Below are 25,773 nucleotides of genomic sequence, written 5' to 3'. Positions count from 1 at the left end.
AGTCCACTATAATGGATGTCAAACATATTGTCATTAATAAACTCTCTTCCATCTCCTTGGTGAGTCCTTTCTCAGTAACAAAAGTTGTAAAGAAAGCCATAAAAGTGAACAAACATGCAAGACCAAAGGTATATCTTGCCCATCTAGTCCATTCCTAGTGTCTGGTAGCAGCAGATCCTGTGACAAATAAAAGTATGAGACTGGCAGAAGCATACAGGCTTAATTTCCTGGTGTGCTCTATTAGATTTTTATGATTTACAGCTCACTGATTTTGTGAACCAGATGGAGTTTTCCTGTTTAATAGTTCATCTGCTTTTTACCATGACCACATCTTCTAATATTCAGTACAGGATTGTGAGAAGTTAACAGTATACCTCATGTCTCCAACTCTCAGAAGAGATTTGAAATCGTTATAGTCTAATATACTATTTCAGGACCTGGATTCAAGCTGTCTCTCAGTGCATAAACTTGTTAGTGATGAGCTGTTCTTGCTATTTAATTTCCCTTGCTTTTACTGTATTGCTTCATCTTTATCTATTAGTGGAGCTGCAGACGGTGTATATGCATTTTCTTATGTATCTTTAAAGGCTGGTATTTGATGCTGTCAGAATGCTTTTCTTCTATCCACTATTTTTATTCTATTCGAGTTTTTGACAAGACCTTCCTGTTTGCCATCCACCATCTGCTGCCGTGGTTTGGCTTTTCAGGTTTGATCAACATCTCTGAATAGCCTCTTCTTCCTTGCCTTTCTTTCCTTTATCTCACAAGCAGCCTCTTCTGAAATACAGAGTGAAAGGCCTTGACCAATTAGTGACATGATAGTGCCAGTTATTAGGAGTTTTGTGACCATGGAGTTTCTAACTAGGTTTGTTATCCCTATAAATATGTAGGAGCTTCTCTCAAGCACAAAAGATTTCCCATTCTCCAGTGACTTTTCAGAAAGAAGGGTCCAATACTTGGATTTCCTCTATCCCACTATGCCACCTACAGACCATGGTAAATGGGCACAGTACAAAAAGGAAAATGGGATAAAAGTGCTGCAGCATAAGCTCTTTAGATTCTAGAAGGTTCTCAGTCTACTGAGACTGCATGTGTGGAGGCATCTCAAATTAGCCTTAGATCTCAAATATCTTATCTAAACAAAAAAGAGGGTCCATGAGAGCTCCAAAAACTTATCTCTAAATTGCCTGTCTTTTATAGTGTTTATGCAGATGTCTCCTGGCATATTGTTCTTGGAGTATGTATCTTGAAATCAGTTTTGAGACTTATATGTTCATTAATAATCAGTACTCAACTGTGTACCTATTTTTTTTTTTAAATATTTACTTTTTTTTTCTTTTTTCTTTTTTTTTTTTTTTTTTTTTTTTTTTTAATAAGACAATAATGCTTTGGGCTACATAGTGAGGGAAGATAATGTACCTTCACTGTACCTACATTCTGCCCTGTATTGCAGCTGTTCTTCCCTATTATGGACACCATTCTAGTGCTGATTTTCTGATGATGTGATATGTTGATCATTACTGAGAAAAGGCTCTTTCTCTGTTGTGTTGGATCTTTTGGTTTAACCTCCCTTTTGGTTCTCAATCTTTGTTTTGTCTGCTTTAATATTCAGTTGTCACTTTTTCTTCTACTGTTTCTCTGTGGAATTTTTATTATCATCCTCTTCTTGCTTTTTAAATTATTCATTCCCATTGACCACAAGGTTGCATTTTGTGTATATTTTTACATTGTGCTCCTCACCTTGGTTTCTGGATGTCCTGCTTCTGCTCCAGTGTGGATAGACTGGTACAATCACAGTGGGAAACTGTAGCTGTAGCATCTGTAGTGTTCTAACAGACTTGTACGAGAATTAGCCTCTAATGTGAGTGGCACTTCCATTAATCCCTGACAGGACAATGCATTATGCTGTCTTGACAAGAGGGTGAAGATAAAGCACCATCTGTCTGGGACTGGGCATCTATTGAACAATTGTAACTGCACACAATGCTCCTTGTTGTGGACACGTGTAAGAGGCACCTTTATCAGTTACAAAACAGGCCCATTTTAATTGGCACAAAAAGGGAAAGAGCACTTCTAGAAAATCCCAAATTTCAAAAGAAAAAATACCCAATGCCTCTTAAGGTTGTGTCTTTGTTCTTGGTACAGGTAGCTAGGAAATAGATAGCTAAAGAGTGAAATCCATCAGTTTTTTGTTTTTTTCCCTTATTTTTTTTAATAAACAAAAGGAGTAGACAAAACCCCTAATCCTCAAATGTTCTGATTGACAAAATAATACAAATCAAGTAAATCTTTAAGCATACCAGTTTAGATAGGGGATTGATGACTCTGAAGAAGGACCTGTCCAGTCAGGTACTCCTTGTTGCAGCTCCATGCCCTGCAGCATTGGAAGACAGTGGTTTTCTTTGGGTTTTGGGGTTAGATGAGACTCAACAATGGGCAAGTGTCAGACCCATGAAGACCTGGTAGATGTCATGATGGAGGGCCAGACAAGTCATCTTTTAGTGAAGGGTATCACCTGCTACATTTTTGCTGTATAAAAAGTCCTGGTGATATGCGCACGAGGTCTGACACAGTTGGAGGTTATTGCATGCATTGTGTGATGGGAATGCAGACTTCTAATACATCGTGTTGCCCCTACATAGTCATTGCCTGGTTATCCAGTGCACACTTGTTGTCTGGTTATGGTTAGGTTAATAGTTGAGGTTTACCAAACCCTTCATTCACCCAGCACCTGTCAGAGCTGCGCTGTATTTTGTGTGCACACTGGATCATGCCTTGCCCACTCCTATTTACAGCCACCCTGCAGAAATCTGTATTAAAAATTCATATTTGTGGTTTCATCTGGCCAAAGTTAGGTTCTTTCTACTATTCTTTTCTTACCTTGTATGTTTGAGTTGATTCCTCATCATCACATGAGCAATTGAAGGAAATGACCTTAAAGGAAATGACCTTATTTCCATTCCAAGTATTCTGAAAAAAAAAGTCCCAGCAAATTCTTGAGTGTTTCTATTAACGGTGTAGGGACATTGGTGTGATATCCATGTCATGGCAACTTGGAGCTGATGCTGCTCAATAATCTTGTGTCTGACTTCAAACAGAGGAACCTTGCCTTTGATGGAATTATTCAGTTTTAAGTAGCTATACTAATGCACCTCAAGTAGCAGTCAACCAGAGCTTAATCCTTACACACCTGAGTTGTATTCTGATTGGGAGACAAAAGGTTTCAAATATTTATGCCACTGCTCTCCTACTCATTTCTCTAAAAACCAATGAGATTGGGCTTTCTGCCTAGTTTGCTTCCAGCAGATGTGGTTTTGCTGCATCAGCATAATTTCCGTGATTTAGGGTTTGTGGTTTTGGGCATTTTGTATGTAATAGATTCAAAATTCATGAGGGAATAGGGGACGAATGAGAAATTAAGACAAGAGGGAAATACATTCAGTGGAGCAATTTTGAAGACAGTTAGTTATTACAAAGTAATAATATTGTACAAGAGATTAAGATAAAGGATGGGGCTTCTGCTTGAAAAGACAAATAGCAACACTCAAAGGTCTTTCAGATTCTGCCAGATGCTGGTTCCATGCCATGGAGTCACTCCATGACTTGGAGTCATCTAGCCTGGATATCCTACACCTAGGAGGGATTTTTGTAGAGCCAGGAGTGCATTAGAAGTAAAGTGAGTTTATAATGGTGACTTCTAAATTAGTCTCTATTAGAAAAAAATTTCCACAGGGATTGCTTGGCATGGGCTCAAACTGGAAGTTTTAGGTGGGAGGTGTAATTCTGTCTCTGGAGATCCCTCTGAATAGAGAGAGCTGCTATGTGAGTTATAAGGAAAGAACTGATCAAGTGTGTGCATGGAAAGCAGTGGTGGCTCCATCCCACACAGGAAAATGCTTTGCTATGCAGTTCTGTTCCTGCTTTGGAATGCCCTGTCCACTCTGGCATTTGCTTCAGCTCCATTAAAGAGAGGAAATCTAAACACAGGCAAGGAGGAAGATGGTTGCAGGAGTCCCAGAAAATAGCACAAGAAGGAATAACGCTTCCTGGAACCTCTAATAGATGGGATTTCCTGTTGCCCATGGTGGCCTGTGGGAATGCAGACTTCACTCTCTTGGCCTCCTTTCTTCTTTCTGGAGCCACTCTCCACTAATCTTGTGAGTCACAGTCTGAAAAGGGATGTTCTCTAGAGTTTTGAAGCAGTCTGCCATACTGATGAAAAGGATGAACAGGGTGCTGCTGATGAATCCAAACATCTCAGTGCTGGTAGAGTTAAAAAAAATAAAGATAAAAAACCAAATGGCTATTCTGTACATCAGAGGCCTTCAAAAGAGAGAGAGGAGATGCTGTATTCTTCATGGTGATGCTGCTGTTTACCCAGCAACAAACTGAGATGTCTTGGAATGCTTTCTCTGTGCAAATTAAAGAGAGTATGGGAGGGGCTGGAGGGAGGCTCCTGACTGCAGGTGTTTATTTTGATTAATTAACCACTTTGGGAAGAAAGCCCTCCTGGACAGTGTTTTGAAAGTGTCTGTGGCTGAGCCAATGATGCCTTGAGGATCTGCTCTGGGTTGGTACACTTGTTTCTCAGTTCAGCAGAGGCTGGTATTGATGCAGACACAGGGTCCCCCTGTCAAGAGAAAGCACTCTGTGAAAGCACAGGTCTAGGGCTGAGGGAGGTCCTTTCTGGATGAAACCTTTAAAAGGTGCCTACATCCACCCTCTCATCATATCCAGGCAGTCTGAGGGGTCAGCAGGCATCTGAGAGGGAGATGTCTGGCAGATGTGGACATTTGGATAAGTAATAGATGAAAACAGAAAAAAATATTTGTTTCACGATGTCCACTGCCATTATCCTTTCCTCATCTGGAGGAAGTATGAACAAGGAATATGTTGTGTGAATCAGAGTGCTGGTTTTCAAGCAGAAGCTCTGGGTAACCTTGCAAACTACTTTGCTGCTGTTTTTTCTTTTCTGATGGAGGTTGCTCATGGTCAGGTAAGAGTGGCAATCACTTCACCCACTGAAGAACTTGGATAGAAAAAAATTCTTGAACTGAATTTTGGATGATGTAGTCCTCCTGTGAAGCCCTAGCTTTATGAGGAAGTGTTGCTTAGATATTGCCGGGAAAAGGCACTGCAGCCAGGGCTGCAGTGGCAAAATCCTGAAAGGAGTGTGCTAAGAGTGTCTGTGATGGGAATGGTCCACAAAGCCAGAGAGGAGGAACAGTGTGGCCCACAATGCTTCCTTTTTGCTGTCCTATTTATTTTCAAATTAAAAATAAACCACCGCTTAATTATTTTACCTAGAATTCTCTTTCTGCCAGGGTAGTGCCACTCTATTGACAAAATTACTGTATTAGTCAGCCAAAGACTTCCCTGCCGTGTTGTCACTTCATCACAGACAGGATTTTCTTCCACTGCATCACTCCTGAGAATGACATAAATTGTTGTCTTGGTTTAAAAATAAGAATGGTGGAAAGGAAAAGGAAGGCAAAAAAGTGATGACGTGAGCCAGATGGTGCTTAGTTTATCTGTGACTGTTCTTTGGGGCTATGAACTATTTACAAAGGAAGTACTTTTTTTACCTTTTCCTTTTGTAAGTCTGAGTTAAATGATCTTGCAGCAAAAGTTCAACATTAGGGTATGAATACTTTCACTCCTAACTATTAACTGCACTCTCAGCTCTGCACTAGTGCCACATAAACAATTCAGGTTGGACTCTAATTGGCATCAAAGTAGCTTTAAAATAGTCTGAGTGAAAATGGGGCTTTAAAGGCAGCTTGAGTGTAATTTACATCTGCTTGAAAGCCTCTTTATCCTTCCAGAGTTGTATGAAGGGACTTCTGTGTAAGTGAGAATTTAGCCTTTCTTTCCCTTTAGCAAGCATGTGTGGCTATTTTTGCCTTCCCTTCCCCTTCTCTCTTTCCAGTATTTTGGTGTTGTTGTTTGAAATTGTAAATTCTTAAAAGGTAAGCGCTCATAATGCATATTTTTAGCCACCTGAGTAAGGATTGATTTTTTTACATGTTAAATTTAGTTAAATTAGGCAAACGGGTGCAATCAAGACTGTGTCAGTTCTCTAAATCTGCATGGGATGCAGTGCTTTTGTAACTAAAGGACAGCCCTCAAATATTTTGAAGGGTTTTCTACCTCTTTGTCCAATCCTAGAAATAGATGTTGTTGAGGCATGACTGATCCAGAGGGCCAGCAGACTTCAAAAGTGTCTCTCTCAAACCACAAGAGGACATTTGCTTATGGAGGTTTTCCTGTCCAGACGAAATAGCTGAAAGTACTGTGTGAGGTATGAAGGATGCTGAACAGGTGTGTGTGCCTGGCTGCTGCTCAGCTGATGTGCTGCTGAGCTCTTGGTTGCAGTAGGTTGCTGCACTCTCAGTTTTCTTGGTCTCTTGGGAGTATTTTGAGCTCTCAGTCTATTTATTTTGTTGTCTTTCATGGAAATAGTGCCTCACAGCAGACTCTTGTGACTTGCCTAGACTGGTGGCATTGCCTTTAGGTTCCATAAGAAGCCCAAGACCTTTCTGAATCTGAAAACCTGTGGAGAACCCTTGTTTAACACCTGTTTCTTTAAGAAAGTGGAAACAAACAGATATACTTTGGAAAAAAAAAATTAAAAATCGGTGAGTCTTTGTTTTATTCAGCACAAGGGATATTATGATTTAGGCAGGAAACCTTTAAACTGCATCTATTTTTTGCTGTCATATTTCCATCATGCTTCTTCTGCAGTCTTCAGGCTCCTTAAGCAAGTTCAGGAACCTTTTTCCCTTCCCTGTGAATGGAATGAGTGAATATTTCAGTGAATATATTCACTATATTCAGTGAATATATTCACTATATTTAGTGAATTCAATGAATATAGAAGTGACACATAGTGAATATATGTCAATGAATGTCTATGAATATATTTCAGTGAATAGAGCAGAAGTGGTTTTACCATTTATTTCTGGATTTTTTTTTGGCCAGCATCTAGAAAACCCCTTAACCTGAAAGGTTTATCTTCTGTTTAATTTTTTTCATAGTTTTCAGTTGTCACTTCCACTACTTGCAGGTGCATAAAATACATGAAGAAAAATTTAATTGCTCCTTTCACTCAGCTTATCTTCAAAGGAAATATTTAATCATCATCAGCTTTGGTGAGACTTGAGATTGTCTGTAGATCAAAGACCTGTGAGCTCACAGTCATTCCAACAAAGCATTATTAGTTTTGTAATTTAATTTCTCAGCTATGTAGACAGTTTGGCATGTGTATTTTGTAGGTGGTTTGTATTTCTTTCTGTAACTTTAAAAGCAGATAAAATGTTGGAAAGAGGTAAAGTTTTTGTAAAAGCTCAAGTTCAAAGATTTGCAACTTCTCTTCATGGATCCCTAAAATTGTTCTATGAGACTGTCAGGCCCTTCAGAAATACCAAATGAATTCACTGCTCTGTATCTTAGGTGCCTGTTTCTCACAGTTCTCTCAGAAGGGAAGTAAATCCACAAAGAAATTCTCTGTGGTACTCCCCACACCTTTCATCTGCAGGTCAAGGCTGAAGATCATGGCTAGAGTAGAAAAAAATCCATTCTGTACATTTCTGGGTAAGTTATATTACTGTCAGTTTGTCACAAACCTTTTATAAACAAATTGTTGTTTATGGAGAAAATAGTGCATTTCTGAATGGGCTCCAGTCTTTTGAGGGCATAGCTTTTGGAGTGATTGAAATAGAACTTATTGATTTCTGTAAAACTGGTGAAAAATAAACCCCAAGAGCTTATTTTGTTATCTTTTCTGTAATGCTGATGAACAGCTCAGAAGACTCCAACTGTGTAAAAGTACTTTTCTAATCAGGGTCAGCTTTTAACTTCTCAATATGTAAAGCAGTAATTACTTTAAATTTCTGACTCTATGAATTACACAAAGATTAAAACAGCAATAAAGGGTTGGAAATGTTCTGGAAGCTAATGATAGTCCAAGTTTAATAACTCACAAAAATCTGATGACATCAACTTCTCCTATTGTTTCTTCTCCATTATCAGCTCTACAAGGTTTGAATGAGGCAGTATTTTATAAAGTATTCCTTAAGAGTTCCCCTGAGCACTCTAGCAGGAGAAGGTGGTGAACACTGACACTCAGATTCTGGGCACTCCACACCAAAGCTCTTATATTTTTTATTAGCTTCCTCCAACCAGTAAGAAGCATTCAGCACTGAAATGCTGATGGCGTATCAATTCCAAATGCTGAATCAGTGCATTAGATGTGTCTTAGAAAGGGCTGGACAGATGCAGGCATTGCCTCTTAAATGACGTTTCTGCAAGGAGCTGATCACTTCAGATTATAAACTGTCTTACTGTGTCTTTTGAAAAAGCTAAAGGTTTTATGAGCCCTAATTCTGCTTCAGATCATAGAATCATAGAGTGGTTTGGATTAGAAGAAACCTTAAAGAACACCTAGTTCCAGCTCCCCTGCCATGAGCAGGGATGCCATCCACCAAACCACTTTGGTAAAAGCACCCTCCTCCAACCAGGTCTTGCGTTATTGTATCTGAATTCTGCTTAAATATTGTCATACTCTGATTAGATACCCTGGTATTTTTTAACTCTTTGTAGGATGCATCATGGCAAATAATATTCTGCTCTCACACTGCATTTTATTCATAGATCTATAATTGCCTGCATTTTAATTATGAATATGAAAACTCCTTGATGTGGTACTTATACTTCATAACATAGTTTTAAATAATTCTGCTCCCTTCATTGAAAATGTTTATATCTTCACTAAAGAATTGCTTGAATTCTGCTCCCTTCATTGAAAATGTTTATTGTCGCTACAGGACAGTTTATATCTTCACTAAAGAATTGCTTATAAGTGTTGAAAACTTCAAAGTTGCTGTACATTTTATCAGCATTCCTTGTGGCTTAGCTGGTACAGAAGTAGTGGGTTCAAATATGGCATTGAAAGAGTCAGATCAGGTGTGCAGTCTGACTAATAAAATCTGGAGGACATTTCTGGTTTATGAATAACTTTTATCAAGTGAAAAGACACGTTACTGCTGTACTACTAATGGTGGCAGGCTGTAGAACCACCCTGTTCTCTGAGATACTTTTCAGTGCAGACCATCTCCTTTTACTGTCTTGTTAATGCTTATTCAACTAACTTAGTATCTTCCATGTCAACCTACTTTAAGCAAAGAACCTTGTGATCCTGAGATGTTACTTAGAAGTTTTTGTAAGAACTTTTGTCTTCATGTTCCTTCTGAAGGTGTTTTAGCAGCAAAGTTTCTGGTGTGATAGTAACCCTGCATCTGTCCTTGGTGTTAAGCTGATCAGCAGCTTTGGCATTAGGAGGAAATTTTTCTGCAGGGCACACAGGAAGGGGTAGTTGTTTGAAGTTTTTCCTTGCTTGTGATGCTTCTGAAAATTTTCATGGCTTTTGAAGTGAGCAATGTGATGGTGATAGCTTCTGCCCCTCTCCTGCTGTATTCTTCTGATGTGCTGCAGTCATGGCCTTAACCCTTACATTTATGAGACACTCTCATTCTGCAGCTGATGGTATACGAGGAACTGAAATTTCTAAGACCATGAGTATTGCCTGGTTCTAGCAATATCACACCTTAGAAAACCCTAAAAGAAGACCTCTCATTTTTCCCTTGTTTGGTTGTCATTCCTGGAGGTGATCAGACATGTCCCCTGGAGTCATGCCATTCTGAAGGATCTCCTCTCTGTCCTAGTTTGACTCTTAATTTAGGGGCTGCAAGGTGGAGGTAATTTTCTCTAGAGCTTCTTTAGCCTGTGGAGCACAATGTGAACTGTTGCAGGGCAAACTAGGTTCTTTTCTATGGAGAGTTATTTTCTTTTCTGACCATCCAAGCAACCCTGTGAGACCTCTCAAGCATCTTGCAGCCTCTGAAGTTATGGAGTATGAATACTTCATTCCTTCTTTCTCTGGTGCTCAGTTTAATGACTGACTTTGCAGCATTGTTTTAATGGTGCTGGCTTCACATGCAGAGCCAGAGAGCAATTGTTATTTCAGAAGTTAATTTTGTCTGGGAAACAAAAAATGTTTGTTGTAACTCAGTGACATTAACACAGATTTTTAGAATATGAAATAAGAATAGCTGTTTCCAATGGAAGCAGCAGACACCAACATAGAAATTAGATGAGTGATATATGCCCTAGGAAAAGTATTGTTTTCAGCAATAGAGTGTACTAGTACTTGTTTATCCAATCTCTATTAGCTTGCAGCATTACCACAATTCAATTAGCAGCCTTTTCAACATGACTTTTTTTCTGTTGGTGCATTATGCACCTGTATATGCTCAGTAATAATTTATAAGTGAGGTGGAGAGTTGCATGTGTGTGAGGAGGTTTGTTTCACGGTGTGGATGGTTTTCTGATGTTTGTTTTGCTTGTCATTTTTTTGTGTTTGCTGGCAGGCCTGGGCATGGTGGGCTTTTTTCTTTGTTTGTTTGGGCTTTGTGTTTTTTGGGGTGTGGTGGTTTTTTTTTGTTGTTGTTGTTTGTTTGTTTGTTTTGTTTGTTTTTTGGGTTTTTTTTGTGTTTTGTTTGTTTGTTTTGGTTGTGTTTTTTTTTTTTTTTTTTGTTTTTTTTTTGGGTTTTTTTTTGTTTTTGTTTGTTTGTTTGTTTTGGTTGTGGTTGTTTTTTGTTTTTTTAATGAAGATTCTTTTCTAAGCTGGGTAGTTAGAGCTTTGCTGAGGAGGCAGCCTGGGGACTGAGTGCTTCCTTAATATATGAACAGAGCACCCTACTTGCCAGTTTTCCCAAGCTGTCACATCAGCAATAAAGCTACTTGCTAAATAAATATAAAAGGTAATAAAACATTTTCATTAGTAATGATAACTACTTTTCTTGGGAGAAATTGAGAAAACAATTACTTGATTAAAATATTAATTAAATCAAGTGATTTTTGAGACATCTTTAAGACCTAAAGGTATATTATATATGATAAAACAGTGGCATAGTTCATTTTATGTATTACACGAGTGGTGCAGTGTTGCTTAGAAGAAATAAAACAATTCTCACTTCAACGCTTCTAATTTTAAGCTAGCCTGGCTTTGCATGTTAACAGCATTTTTCTCCAACTTATAAGTCTGCTCTCTTGTCAATGCCATCTGCTTGCTTGATTCACCAACCAGGTGATTTTTGCCATCTTCACTCTCCTCCTCAATATGCCCAGCAGTCCCATTTGGGTTTATGGGGTTAGTGTGCTAAGCAGTATTCATAAATTTATGTAAACATGCTCCTGATTCTAAAGAACCTTTCTCCATTTCTAGCTCAGTGGCTTCTAAATCTTCTACTGTTGGGGCATACAGCTCTGAATTATTTTACTGGTGTGTAATCTCTTGTTATGCCAGCTGGTTTTGTTGATCTGTAATGTATTCATTTATCCAATAGGTTCTACTGTAGCAAAGCACTTAATTTTAAGAGTGCAGGTAGACTTGGCGTGAAAAGAATGTAATTAGCTCAAAGCTAAGCACTTGCCTAAATGCTTTGCTGGATTTGAGGCTTAGGAAAGAGATGAAAAGATTGGTCTAATTATGCTGAATTTGTTTTAGAGCTGCTTTATCCTAATAGCCTTATCACCAGACCACTTCTGATTATGGATTTTCAGCATAGAAGACTTTTCACATCTTGTCAGGCTTTTCATAGAATCATAGCTCTCTCTGGTTTTTTTTTTTGAACTATAATCTTCAGCATGGCTTGCATAAGCAAATGTATCACTGCCTCTTAGGAAAGTGACTTAGGGAAGCCATGTCTTAAAAAATTGGATGTTGAAGGCAATGAAAAACTCATGTCACCAGTTCATTTGATTTTCACATACAAGATGTGCAAAATATTTATTCTTTAGCTACTGCAAGTTCAGACTGCCATAGCCTAAAGAATATTGGTGTCAGTAAGACCAGATTGACCAAAAAAAAAAAGAGAGGGAAATTGATAAAGCAAATTGCATGAATTAAATTTTGCTCTGCTATTGATTTGGGCTGAGAAATTGTTAGAACTATTGGGGAAAAAAAAGAAGTATGTAAACCACTGAAAAAAAAATGAAGAATTTTCTAGCTCTTACCTGCTGGTGTTTGCCTTCTTCCATTCCTAAAATCTGTGTGTACTCACTCTCATAGATTTCAGGGGGGATTTTTAGGATTTGGTTTAACTCATGGTCACTGAAAAACTGCCCTAAATCTAAAGTTGCAAGAATTACTGCTTCCTCAAGGCAGAGTTTAGCTGGACTGGGGTTTTGCTTTTCCCACTGCTGTGGGAAATGAGGTATTACTGAGACCAGAAAGCCACATAGTAGCCCCAGGTGTTTCCAAAGAAAAGGACATTTGTTGAGTTGCCTTTGAAAATCCTTCCTCTTCTGTAGTGTTTAGCTTGGATGCCTTGTCATTTCTGAAGGCGTAGCAAGCTCATCATGGAATTCCCACCATGCAGTTTCCTGTGTGTTATTTTTCAGAGGCAGGGTTATACTGCGGTTGTCTTTCCCCACTTGTTCCTACTTACTCCTGTAGGAATTTTTGGCATCTTTATCAAGGATGGCACTTGGGCAAATGCTTAATTTGATTGCACTGCCTAGACACAAAGATAGAAATGGTCTTAGACACTCTTGAAAAAGTGTGAGTTGAGGCAGATGTTTAGTGCTTTTGAAGATGTAAACCACATAAGTGCTTTCTCAGAAAAATTATTAATCTTTTTTTTTTACAATATATATCATGGTAGGCAGAAGGAGGAGAAAAGCACACAGCCACGTAGCAATAGGTTTGTAACAGCTTCTTTGGGCAATAGAGGGCCCCTGGCTTTTGCCTTACTTCTATTTTTTAACAGGCTTAGGACAAACACTAGTGGGTAGTGAGAAACTCCCAGCTGTTTCCAGCTCTGTCCTGCCTTGTTGTGAGCCCTTGTCCACTTTTTCTCTTTTTGCTTCCATGTCTGTTTAAAATACAAAGGCTGGTAAGGTGAGGACTGGCTCTTGCTCTCTTTGACCCTGCCTGCCACACCCAGGCGACTTGCTCCCCTCTGGCGTCTCAAAATGTATATGTAATACAAGTAATTGTTAAGAAATTTCTCTCTTGTCACTCAGTCATCTACAATTTGGGATTCTCGGTGTACTGGAGACTGACTAACCACTCCACCATCAGTATGACAAAGTCTGACAGGTTTCTCTGTAGACAGTTTCAGGTTCTCTGTTCAGATAGCACTGGTATTTTCAGTGATGGATCAGGTACTGAAGACTTGACCTTGTTCATCTTGTGGACACTGTTGAAAGGTCTCAAAAGTGTCTCAAGCGAAAAATTCAGACAGAAGCCTGCAGTTCCAGGAGAGCATTGGAAATGATGGCTTGGTGATGATACAGCTTTCATCACCATGGGTTATCTTCTGTCTTTTCAATACATGTCAGCACAGGGTTTGCCCTGCTTTTGGTAGTACATGAGAATGCAAGTGGACTGAGGGATGTCAGTCTTAACTTGCATCTGTTGTGAGCTATGTCCTCAGCTATGAAGCTGTATGCATAATGCTTTCTGCCTGACATCAGTTTTCTTTTTGTCTTTTGCAGCACTTTTACAGGCAGTCATATCTGGTGATGTACTGAAGGTAGGTACAGAGTGTCCACTTACACACAGTGTTTTGCTGGTCAGATATACTGTACATTTTATTACACCTCTGCTCAAATCATAAATAGGCTGCTGTGGGGACTTCTGGCAAGTGCCATTTTACAGCCTTTCCAGGAAACCCTGAACACCAGGGGAACACATCATTCAGGTGAGGTGTGAAATTTGCGTGAATAGGATTTGGTGTTAGCCAGAGCCTTTTTGCCCAGGATTCAGAGCCCACTGTACAGAGTAATGTGCCAGTTACTAACAGGGAAATTACTGTATTGGCAGTGTTGAACAGCAGGGTAATTCTGAAACAGACTTGCACAGGAAAGCATATTTTCCACCAGGGAGGTTGGTGGCCAAGACACCAAGCACTAGCTCGCTCAAAGTCTACCTAGGCAATCACCAGATCAGACAGAACAAACCTCAGCTGGTTGTTTTATCATCTGATGGATGTCTCAAAACATGTAGTGCCTTGGTATAGTAAGTTTGGGAGGTAAAACTGCTCACGCAAATTTTTTTGTGCCAATGACTGCAGTCCCGCATCAGACAGCTATTCAGGCTGCCTGTCTCAGTAGCCAAGTCAGGATCTGAAAACATGCTCTCGAATTTGGATGAGGACTGTGATTAATGATTGCAATTTTATCTGTGAGAAGCCAGCTTGGAGCCATTTGTAAAAATGACAGTGCTGTTAGGCCAACTTTTTGCCTGCAGGTATTTTGCCTCCCTTCTATACCACTGCCTCAGCTCTTGGCTGCAGCATCTAGGGAGCAGTCCTTCAAGCAGTCATAAAAATATTGTCTCTTATACACTTCTTGAACATGTTTTGCCTGAGCTGGCTTTGATGGGGAAACTCCTTGTCCTTCTTCAGATGTACTGCATCACAAATGAGTCCTCACCATAGCAATTCTCTCCTTTTTCTGCAGTGATCTGCACTGCAAATCCCACCCTCCCTCCCCCAAAATTTGCAGCATTTCTGAGACCTGCCTGGTTGCTGTTTCCCACTTGTTCTTATCCCATGTATTTCTTCCTCCTTGGCCAGCCCTGAACAGGGGGCAATGTGACAAGGGAGGTCCATGACAGTCACCTCATCTCCATGTGGAATTTTGAGTTGGAGTTTTCTGATATAGTCAGAAAATATTTGACTCCTGTGCTGAGGAAAAGTTTGATTCTTCAGCAAAGAAGCCAGAATTTTCTATCAAGTACATATACTTTAATGTATCCCAACAGCGTTGCCAGATGTGGTTTGCAAGCATTCCTAGCAAACAATAAATCATCACCAGTAGAGTAGCAATGTCTCATTGTTTAGCAAATACAGACTGTTCTCTTTAACCCATATAACTGTCAATACTTCTGGTTTCAGATGTTTTATATCAGGGCCTAAAAGCTGGCTTTAAATTAATCTTTTATTTTATTTTATTCTATTTGGTACTGATTTACAATGAGAACCAATAAAGAATTTACTGACATGTTTGGTTTTTTACTCCTCCCATCTTATAATTCTGTATGGGGTTTTTTTCTCTCTTTTTTTTTTTTTTTTTTCTTTCCAGTTCATAGAATGTTGTAAAAAAGGAGCCAATTTGTTAATCCAAGGACCTGATCACTGCTCCTTATTGCACCACGCAGCCAAGACTGGGAACGGCGAGATAGTGAAATACATCCTGGAGCATGGTGAGTCCCTGGGGCAGATCCACGGGGAGCTGTACCTCAGCCAAGTGTCACTCAGGCAAAACCACACCTGGCTGCTGGAGGTGGGCTCACTCATCTGTGGTGTCCCTCAGTGAAATGTCCACCTGTAGCATGTGTGAGCAGGAGGCTGAGAATGGAGTAGCAATGAGAGTGATGGCTCCAGGCAAAGTGTGAAAAGAAGAATTAGAATGGCTTTTGAGGAGAGTGGTGTTTTCACGTTTGCATCATCTGGGGGACTGTGAAGAGGCAGTGTGAAGCTTTAGTTAAAACCTCTGGCACAGGGATCCTCTGAACTGTTTTTCAATTATAGTGTGTGTTGTAGAAAGCATCTAATCTCTATTAAAACATTTACAGCGACAAAGAGCCCATATAACCATTGTTATTATTTCAGCATTTAGTAACATGCTGATCAGGAATCTGCTTCCTTACTTCTAGACAAATTCATCTAGCTTCCATTCCAGCCTTGGAATATTATGTCTGTTAGATTCAAGACCACCCAACAGCAAAAACCTATGATCTCCATTTTGTATTTATGGACTGTGATCATGCTATTGCCCTTTTTTCCCTTTCATGCTTCTTATCTTTGTCAGTAGATTACAGGCTATGCCGCATTTTTTTTGTGTCTGAGGCAGTCACATTTAGGAGCTTCTGCCTGTTGAACCACTGCAACCTTGTTCCCTCACTGCTGGAGAGTGGCACAGTAAAATAGTTACTGCTCTGCACACAGAGCTGAAGTCAGAGTTATCAGCCTCCTTCACTGTAGGAAAAGTTATCTAGTCTTCTCTTCTCTGACCCCACTTCAAAATATCAGTGGCTAATTTGGCTTCTGGATGTCAAAATCAGATACATTATTTCAACAGCAGTGTTAGTGTGAACACAGAGACTGCTCCTGGTAATTAGAATAAGTGTTAGCTGTTGCTCCAAGGCATTGCACAAATTGTACAGAAAGAAGAAAAAAGCACAACTCCTAAGAAAGGAAGAAGCAACAATGCATCTCTTCAACCTTGACCCCTAAGTTAGGTATTAACATATGGGTGTCAGGTATTCTATAGGTCCAATTCCTGTACTGTCAGCAGCAATCTCTAACTTAGTTCATTTGCTCTGGTGTGACAAAGGCACTTTTGGTGGCAGATGGAAGTGAGGAGGGCATCCTTAATAGCAGCAGGCTTCTAGCATGACTCAAAGGACATCATAGTCAAGGTAGTCATTGGAGCCCAGAAAGTGATTCAGGCAACGTGTGTACTTTATTCATTTTGATAAACATAAATGTCTAATGTCATTTGCCCTTGGATATCCAGGACATTTGCTTGGGTCTACAAGATAGCACACAAGACCCAGAGGAGGCCTGACCTGCACTAACAGCCAAAGCCCAAGCAAGCATCTCCATCATTCCAAGTGCATCCCAAGGCTTGCCCCATGGTATATCAAACAGCACAAAATATCTGAATGTGGGCAACCAAGCCATGTCCTAAAAATCTGAGAGGGCCTGAGTTGTTCGTTTACTCCTTTATGTATAGATACCTACAAATGGATAAGGCAGTGCAGTTGGCCTTATATCCAAATAATGACTGGTTTTCTCACCAGTTCCAGCAAACCTTACCAGTGGTAACTCTACCTTCTATTTACCTGCTCTGGATTGTCGCATTAGTCACAGTGCACACATGTGCCACTGAATTCTGTAGACAGGCATAATTTTGCTTTATTTCCTTACTGCCCCTGGTCTCTTCTCACACTGCACATGACCTCTGTCAATTCATTGATGCCTCTCTAGGATTTTTATTGGACACATATACTTTGACTTAGTGACAGTCTGACCTAGTTACTGTTCTTTTGGTGAACATTTAAAGTGAGGTAATTTAAACTAATAAGATTGTAAGCAGGGAATCCATGGGAATTTTTGAAGTAAATAGAGAAATGTAAGGGATTACAGACTGTTAAACAAAGACAAATTAGAAGGTTGAGCAAATGTCAGCTCAGTTCTCTCTCTTCTTTATCCCCGAGAATGGCAGGAAGCTTTTGCAGCTTTCCAGACAAATGTCCTCTGGGCTTCTCCAAACACATTGTTTGTTTAACATTCTCTGGGGATCAGGGAGTGCCTGGGACAATGCACAATCTAATAGAGGCCTCCTCTCTTCTGCCACCAAGCAATTAATGAAACTCATTTCTACTCTGGGCACTTATCAGCCACAAATGAGCTCTCTTGCTGAATCATCATCATCATAATGCCCTTGTTTTTCTTTGCATTCTCTGGCATTTGGCATCTTCTCAGCATTGATTACTGTACATGACCTGATCCAATGCTACTAATATCTAAGGGTTTCCCTGCGTGGAGCTTCTTGTTTCTGCCAATATCCACCCATAAAAATTTCATAAAAATGAGTCTTACTTCTGTTCTGGCAATTACCTCTGCCCAGTCACACTTCCTCTGGATTTTGTCTGCTTCCCAATACACGGCTGAGGATAGTGAATGATAGTAGGAGTTCCACTGTAATACCCTCAAGCACGCAGCAAAGAGAATCTCTTATTAAACACACAGGGAAAAATCTTCTGAATATCTCTAAAAAACAACAGCAAAAAAAGAAGACCAAACCCACTTCTCCAGGAACTTTAACTTTCTAGTCTGAGAAACAGTGGGATGAATCCAATACAATACAGGAGTGGCACACACAGAATTAGAATTACAAAGGAAGGAAAATGCTGTAGTGGTGCTAAAGCTGTCCTTTGTGAAGATGGCCTATTCTGCAAACATGCAGGGCACATTTATATGGAAGGTTATTCTGTGATCACGATCAGAATGATTTCAGATGTTAAGGGGAAGAAAATAACCTATCTTAAATTAGAAATAGCAGGGATGAGTCACACAGGGGGACTGCTGTGAGGTGCCTCCAGATAATTTGCAGTGGCCCAGCACAAGCCAGGAATGGCAGCTGAAGCACCAATGTAGTAGGTGTCAGGACAACAGCTGCTTGCTGCTGCAGGAAGAGTTGTGCTGGCTGCTGCTTCAGTAAAACAGTTTGTCTCTATCCCCTGTGCAGGAAGGGCAGATACATAGAGACACAAATCTATCACACATTCAAGACTGGCCACCTAAATCAGGAGTCTTTCGGTTTTAGTAGAAGGATCAGCTTTAAGAACTTGTCTGTAGCTGAGGTAAGAAATGCTTAGCTAGAAACTGTGGGCCAAACTCAGTAGGTATCACAATCACAGCTTTTTAATGCTGCAGTCAGCAACTGCATTGCATCCTAATGCATGTACATTAGAGAAGAGTTAACTGTCTACTTGCTTAACACAAACAGAATTAAGGAAGGCTTAAGAACCTCTGTTAGAAAAGGGGTCTCCTAAACAATCTGTATTTGGTATCAAACTTGGATTGGAGTCTTTATCTGGCAGCTGTGAAAAGTTTGTAATTTATAAGCACTATACAAATAATTCCATTTGCCTTGTCTTTGTCTTCTCTAGACATTCAAAAGACAAGCAAGAATTGTAAAATTCATCTCTGGCATTTTGATTTTAAACAGAAGAGAGGAAAGATGTTTACAGTTGCCTTAGGAGGTTGTGGTGGGAATTTCTGATGCAACAGACAGTATGTAGGGCATCCCATCCTTAACATTTCTGTGTCCTCAAACCTCAATGTCCTTGCTTCACTAGAAAGCATCCCCTGATTAAAAGAAAAAAAAAAAAGGCACTTTCATTAATCTTAGCACTGTAAAGTCCAGAGCTAAGAGCCATCAGTGAATCTGGATTTGCATCCTGACCAGATTCAGAAGTTCCTTGGATGGCTTTGGGAAAGCAAATGTTCCTGTGACAGGGATGTGTGTCAGGGACAAATATTGAGTAGTCATCAGAAAGCAACACAATGAAAGTGAGTTTGCATGACACTAGTTAATATATCTAGATTTGCAGAATGTTTTATGGTAGTGGTCACTTGTGAGGGGACTGAGCAGAAAGCAGTTTAGTTTTTTCTGGAAGGCACGAGGTATAACATAGCCTATTTTAATTTCAAGCATACCAAATTTTAGGGTAACGTGGCTGACAGACATGTAGGAAGGAATGCTCCCATAACCTGTCTAGCCTCTATATTACAGTGGAAATTCTGAGCTAAAAGACACTCACAGAAAAGACCACTGTTAATTTTCCCATCAGGTAAAAAAAAAAAAAAAGTGTGGTGTTGGGGAAAGATTAGAAATAGTTCTGAATTTCCAGTTTACTGTTATTTTAAAAATACTCCTACTTTGAAGGTAAGGATCCACATCCAGTTTTGTCCCCCAGACAATAACCCAAATCAGGTTATTAACAAAGAGGGTTTTGACAGATGAATATGCAGAAATGTTGATAATGTCTGACATTACTGCTTGGAGTAAATACCCTTTTTCCTCAGTTCTATGAAGGACTGACAGAACACAGGACTGGCAGGGGTTAACATCTGTGGGTCTCCTGTGGGCAGCTGTAACCACATCCATTGGAGAGGGCTAAGCTGTGGGCTCAGAGGCCTTTCAAGAATGTGTAGAGCTGTATATTTTGGAAATGCCTCTGAAATATGGTCACCTAAAGTGTTGGGTTTTTTTTTTATTGTAGTGAGCTTAGTGAAGGAGCAGCTGCTTTTGAGTCTCCTTGCCTTCCCTCCTCCCATACCCAGCCCAGGCTGCTTTGCCTTCTGAGAAACTGGAGAAGGGCTTTGGTGGAGCGAAAAAGGGCAAAAGGAGAGAAGGAAAAAAGTTAATAATTCTACACAGACAGTCTATGGGCGATGTTGGGGAAAGAGAGTGATCTCAGCTGGGCTTCCCCTCAGTGCGTCATGCTTTTCAGCTCTTTTCAAGTGAATATCTCCCCCCACCCAGTCCCCCGTCCCCATCCTGCCATTCTTCAGCCCCCCAGTCTCTTTTTCCCTTTCTCTCTCTTTTTTTTTCCTCCCTCCACCTCTCCACACATTTCTATCTTTTGTTTTTATTTCCCCCCCTGCTGTTTTCCTTGATAGAAATCTCACTCATGCATTTCCCTTCCGGATTTCTATTGGGTTATTTTGTCCTCTTTCTCTCCGTGCCTTGGTCCCCTTTTCTTTCTCTGCCTCTTGTCCCAGAGTGAAACAGCCGCCTCCCCGCTGGGTCAGGATGACAGTACCGTTAGCTTTCCCAGTGCCAGCCCTTCCCACATCTGTGCAGCTTTTGTCCCCGGGCAGAGGGGGATTTGGAATGGTCGGTTGGCAGCGCCAGGGAGACTGATATAAAAATGAGGTCCAAAAAAGAGGGGAAAGGGAATTAGGAAGAGGGCGTGAGATGGTTTAAGAGAAGCACAAGTGAAAATAAAATAAAGAAGTAAAGGGCACCACTCAGGCTGTGAGTTGGGACATTCCAGCTTCAGAGACAGGCCAGAGAGAATGAAATTAAAGAATCCCGGTACCATGTCGTGCAGCTAATTATTAACTCCAGTATCTGGCCCTTACGTACAGCTCAGATGGAGTCAGGGCTCTCCCATGAAATACTTAATTTGGGACAGGAGAGCACCCTTGGCACTTAGGGGAGGTGTACTTGTCATCTCCTCAGGTCTGTATCACAGACTGCCCTCAGGGTCCTCAGCACTGAGCTACTCTGTCCTAGCCCTGCTATTTCTTCCTGCCTCACACCAGTTTTCCACTACCCTTGGCTTCTCTCCAGACCCACTCTGCCCCAACTTTCTTCTCCTTCTCAGGTCATATTCTTCTGAATACTCTCTATTTTACTGCTTTTACTTACCTTTTAACAGCTTCTTCCGCTTACCTGGGCAAGGTCCTCTATGTCCCATAAAGCCAGACCTGTCACCCTGCTCCACCTTGGCAATACAACCTTCCTTGCTCCAACCATGAGCAGAAATAATAGGTGGCAGTGTCTTCTCTAACACATTGCAAGCCATTCCTGCTTACCTATCACTGAGATGTGGCATTGCAGGAAGCTAGGGGAAATTATTTTTATTTTTGGGAGAACATGATTTTCTCCTAGGAAATGTAAAGGACTCATTTTTGAGAGAACATGATTTTCATGTGTATTTCTTTAAGGACTCATTTTCTTCATGTGTATTTCTTTTATTATCTTTTTAGTTTCTCAGGCATTATCTTCTTTTCCTCTCAACAAGAGGCTTTGCTTATCCCCCTTTATCCTTCTTTGTGGTCCTGGGAGCTCAGGGGTAGTGACTGATTCTTCTTTTTGATAGGCAGGAGTGAACACACAACTGCCAAGTGTGGAGATGAGGATGTGTGGTGGTAGAGTCAGGCTGCATTAAATAATTGACAGTGGCTACTGAGTTTGGAGAGCTGTCATGGCAAGTATGCAGTGGTACACAATGCCCTGTGCACTGAGGACTAAGCACCACCGTTTCTCATGATGCCAGAAAATGAAATGAAGGAGATGCCTGCAGCTCAGGAGCCCCAGTGATACTTCATGTGTACATTGTAAAAGCAGTGAGGTAAAGACAGGCTGCTCTGATCCATTTTGACACACACTCAGACTAAAAGGAGTGTAGAGAGGTTGTGTGTAGGCCTTTGTAAGCAAGTAGTGTGAAATTCCTCACTTTCAGGTGAGATTTGCTGTAAGCTCTTGAGGACTCTTGAATATCAAAGTCACAGCGTGCTAGAGAGAAATACTCATGCGCAGGAAGGAAAAGTCTTGTAATATTTCCCTGTTCCCCTTGCTAACTGCCCTATACCATCTAACACTACACTCCAGAGCAGTGGAGAGAAGAATACTATGACAGACTGCAAAGGAAAAGTTGGTTTTTTTCAAGTGATATCCAGATCCTAGCCTTTCCATATTACTGTAATTCAGCGATGGAATTTGCCTCTACAGATATCTGCCTGTAGTGAATATCAAGGACAAAAGGACATTAAAATAAATGTATTATTTTTCTTCCTACTTAACGAAAATCTTTTCTGTTTTTCTTAATCTTACTTTCCTGATCATTGCTAACCAGTAGAGCACAGGATTTGCATATCAATATAAAGACCGCTGGGAATATTCCACCCTGATCTACATTTTGTATAACACTATTAAATGGAGTAGCACAGGGATGTCATTCAGGATGGAATTTGGCTAATTTCAACTTCCTAATGACATTTTCCTTCTAATGCCAACAATAGATTTTAACTTGCAGTATATCAGGATTTCCAGTATATCAGCATTTTCAATGTACTGTACTTATGTGAACCACTTAATTGAGCAAGGTGAAGAGTGAGAAAATAAACCCCATGAATATTCATTCCCAGTGTAATTTAGAGGCTGCTACTCCCTGTTGCTGACACTCCAGCAGTGACTGTGCATTCAGAATTTTATTAGTGCAAGGGCTTACACAAGCAAATATTACATTGAAGTTTGACATATTTTGCAGGTTGAGCTTTCACTTGGCTTCTCTTATATATTTTTACTGGGAATCTTCTCCTGGAAGACATATTTTTTTAGGCATGCAGACAAATACTTTATGACATACCCGACTGTCTTTTGCAGGTCCATCTGAATTACTGGACATGACAGACAGTGAAACGTAAGTACAACCTACTCTGCCCTCCACGTTATATGTGTTAAACTAGCAGACTCTTGGTTTTCAAGTGCAAACTGTTAAAAAGGAAAAAGCTGGTAAAATGGCACAACTCTTCAAAACCAACCAAACAAACAGAAGACCCCCTAAAAACCACACACCAACCACCTCATATATGGCTTTCTTGCCTAAAACAAACATTCAATGGATTTACAGAGGACTTTCTTCCTATTGCTTCCTATGCTTCCTTGATCTTTCTAGAGGTATAGAAGCCCTGCCTTGTGTTTTGATGTTTCTGGCCTCCAGTTACTAAGGGACCAACCTGAAGAGTAAATTCCAAAAGTCAGGAAATTACTTTTCTTGCTCTACACCTTTTTTTTCAGTCCCTTCTTGATTCATCCAGGGTGCTCTGCCTTAGCTCTCCCAAATGGTCAGGACTTGTGCAGTTGAAGGTTTCCATCAAGTAGTTAAAACAGCAATCACCTACTTTTTTATTAAAAAAAAAAACAAACAAAAAAAACAAACCCAACCCAACCCAAAAAAATTACTTTCCAATTCCCAATTTTTTTACACCTTGTATAATCAAAGTTTCACAAAAGTATGTGAGGGAAGCATGAATAATCCTGGAAAATATGTGTAATATGTATGAAATGAAACCAGTCTTTTTCATAGGGATCAAGCCTACCATTTCTCATCCCACAGTGCCCTCCTCTGCTAACAGAGAACACCTTTTGCACAAGGTGCATGAGTGAAGTCCAGAGGTGACAGGGACTGGATGGACTGCTTGGTCCTTTTCATCCAGGGGTGTAGCACAACCACATCAAGTGTCAGTGAGCACAGAGCTGTGAGGGCTTCCCTTTACAGAGGTTCCTCTACCTCTAACCCTTGGAAAGGGAAGGTTCAAGCTGTAACTGGCAGTATGAATTTTGTTTTGATCCTCAGGGGGAAATAGAATGGTACCCAATTCTGATACTAGCTCTGATGCAGCAAAGGCATATTGATTACAAGGTTGCCTCTTGATATTTCAACATCCCCTGTCATGGATGGGGGCTGAGATTTCTTTATGCACTCTGTGTAGGTAGGTGCAAGATTTGTCCTACAACATGTATTTCTTATAATTTGTTATTTCACAGGTTATGTAATGGCCCTACTTGTTGGATACTGGCATTAAGGACTCCTTTTCAACCCACTCAAAGCATACTTTCCTCTCTTCCTGGCCAAATCCAAATAGACTTCTTTACTTTCACTAAAGCCCTTTACAGAGGTTCCTCTACCTCTAACCCTTGGAAAGGGAAGGTTCAAGCTGTAACTGGCAGTATTAATTTTTTTTTTTTTTTGATCCTCAGGGGGAAAAAGAATGGTACCCAATTTTGATACTAGCTCTGATGCAGCAAAGGCATATTGATTACAAGGTTGCCTCTTGATATTTCAACATCCCCTGTCATGGATGGGGGCTGAGATTTCTTTATGCACTCTGTGTAGGTAGGTGCAAGATTTGTCCTACAACATGTATTTCTTATAATTTGTTATTTCACAGGTTATGTAATGGCCCTACTTGTTGGATACTGGCATTAAGGACTCCTTTTCAACCCACTCAAAGCATACTTTCCTCTCTTCCTGGCCAAATCTAAATAGACTTCTTTACTCTCACTAAAGAGTAAGTCAGTTTCAGTCAGTTTTAGAATCCTGTCAGACTTAGCTCCAGTCTGAGTGAGAAGCTTTGCAATAAATGTGCTCCCACCACACAGTCTTCTCTTCTGAGAAGCATGTATTTAATCTTCCCCAGTACCTCAGCAGTCCAGTGGTGGAAAACACATGAGAGTTCTTGCTCTCATACATCCAAGAGAGCAGGGTATCAGAACTGGGGCAGCAAGTGCACCAGTCATAGATTTCATGAGTAGGATTTTTCTAGGATGGCTCCAGGCATGAGGTTGAGAAAAGAAATTGCAGGAAGAAATAAACCCTGTTGCTGTTTCACCTTCTGTGAAATAAGAAGGTGGCTAGCTTGCCTTTGCAGCAGCCTTTGCAGAGCTGCTGGTTGGATGGGAATGTGACATTCAGTCCTCTGAATACATAAAATCTGTCAATGTTTCTTTCCCATCCCTCAGAAATTCTTCGTCTGCTATTTGTGCATTGCAGGCTTTCCTACTGAGTCAAAGGATGTAAATGCTAAGGGAGAGAGTGCACAAGCCTACCTCTGCCAGCAAGAGGGAACCTCGCAGAAATGCAGCATCCTTCTGTGTCTATCCTCTGCTCCTCATGCTTCGTAAATGTACATTGGTGTGCTGTGTCTCACGGCTGGTTTCTGTACTTTGGTCTAGGGGTGAGACAGCACTACATAAGGCAGCCTGCCAGCGCCACCGCGCCGTCTGCCAGCTCCTGGTGGATGCGGGAGCCTCTCTGAGGAAGACAGATTCCAAGGTAATGCAGCTCCATCAGCCCCTCACAAACCCCTACGCCGAGCGAGACCCGGCAGCGTCCTCCCTGCTTTTTGTATGACTGAGGCTTCCTTGTGTGTGCCGAGGGCAGCTCCTTTGAAGCAAGCTATTTTTATAGAGAAAACTGTATTGATTTAAACAAACACGAGAGACTTCAGTTCAGTCCCCAACATGGGTTGCTGTCACCACAGTGAGAGCCTGGCCTCAAACTGTTTGGTGCATTGGGTGTGAATGAGACATCTCCATGGCACAGCATTATCCTCCTCCTGTATGGTCAAAAGAGAGGTCTGTGGGCAAGGACCACCTGCAGGAGCCTTGATGTCTGATTGCACAGCATCTGTGAGGCTTGGTTATTGTGGCTGGCTTGCTTTGTGAGGATGGCTAACTATTTTTGTTTGCCTTGGCTTGCCCCTGTGCTCACTGTTGTGACGCTAACCACAGCACTCTCTTGGTCTAAGCTTGACTGAGAAAGAAATCTGGGAAAAATGAAATCCAAGGAATATTCTGTCATTCCAACAATCTGATTGCTTAGGAACATGGTCCAGA

The 25,773-nt window shown here is 40.7% G+C and overlaps 1 protein-coding gene across 4 annotated transcripts in view; it reads left to right on the top strand.

Annotated features, from left to right (window-relative positions):
• The window catches only part of DGKI (diacylglycerol kinase iota), a 205,171-nt gene that overhangs the window by 173,073 nt on the left and 6,325 nt on the right, over nt 1–25,773 (top strand). For all 4 annotated transcript variants that reach the window (XM_039708217.1, XM_039708216.1, XM_039708215.1 and 1 more), the window contains 4 exons: nt 13,561–13,598; nt 15,151–15,271; nt 22,759–22,795; nt 25,111–25,210. In XM_039708217.1, the coding sequence (XP_039564151.1) occupies nt 13,561–13,598; nt 15,151–15,271; nt 22,759–22,795; nt 25,111–25,210 (296 nt within the window). The remainder of the gene's footprint in view (nt 1–13,560; nt 13,599–15,150; nt 15,272–22,758; nt 22,796–25,110; nt 25,211–25,773) is intronic.

Source organism: Passer montanus, unplaced genomic scaffold, assembly GCF_014805655.1.
Source record: "Passer montanus isolate IOZ18808 unplaced genomic scaffold, ASM1480565v1 scaffold20, whole genome shotgun sequence".
NCBI lineage: Eukaryota > Metazoa > Chordata > Aves > Passeriformes > Passeridae > Passer > Passer montanus.
Note: the sequence above shows the minus strand (reverse complement) of the source record. Positions and strands in the feature narration are given on the sequence as shown.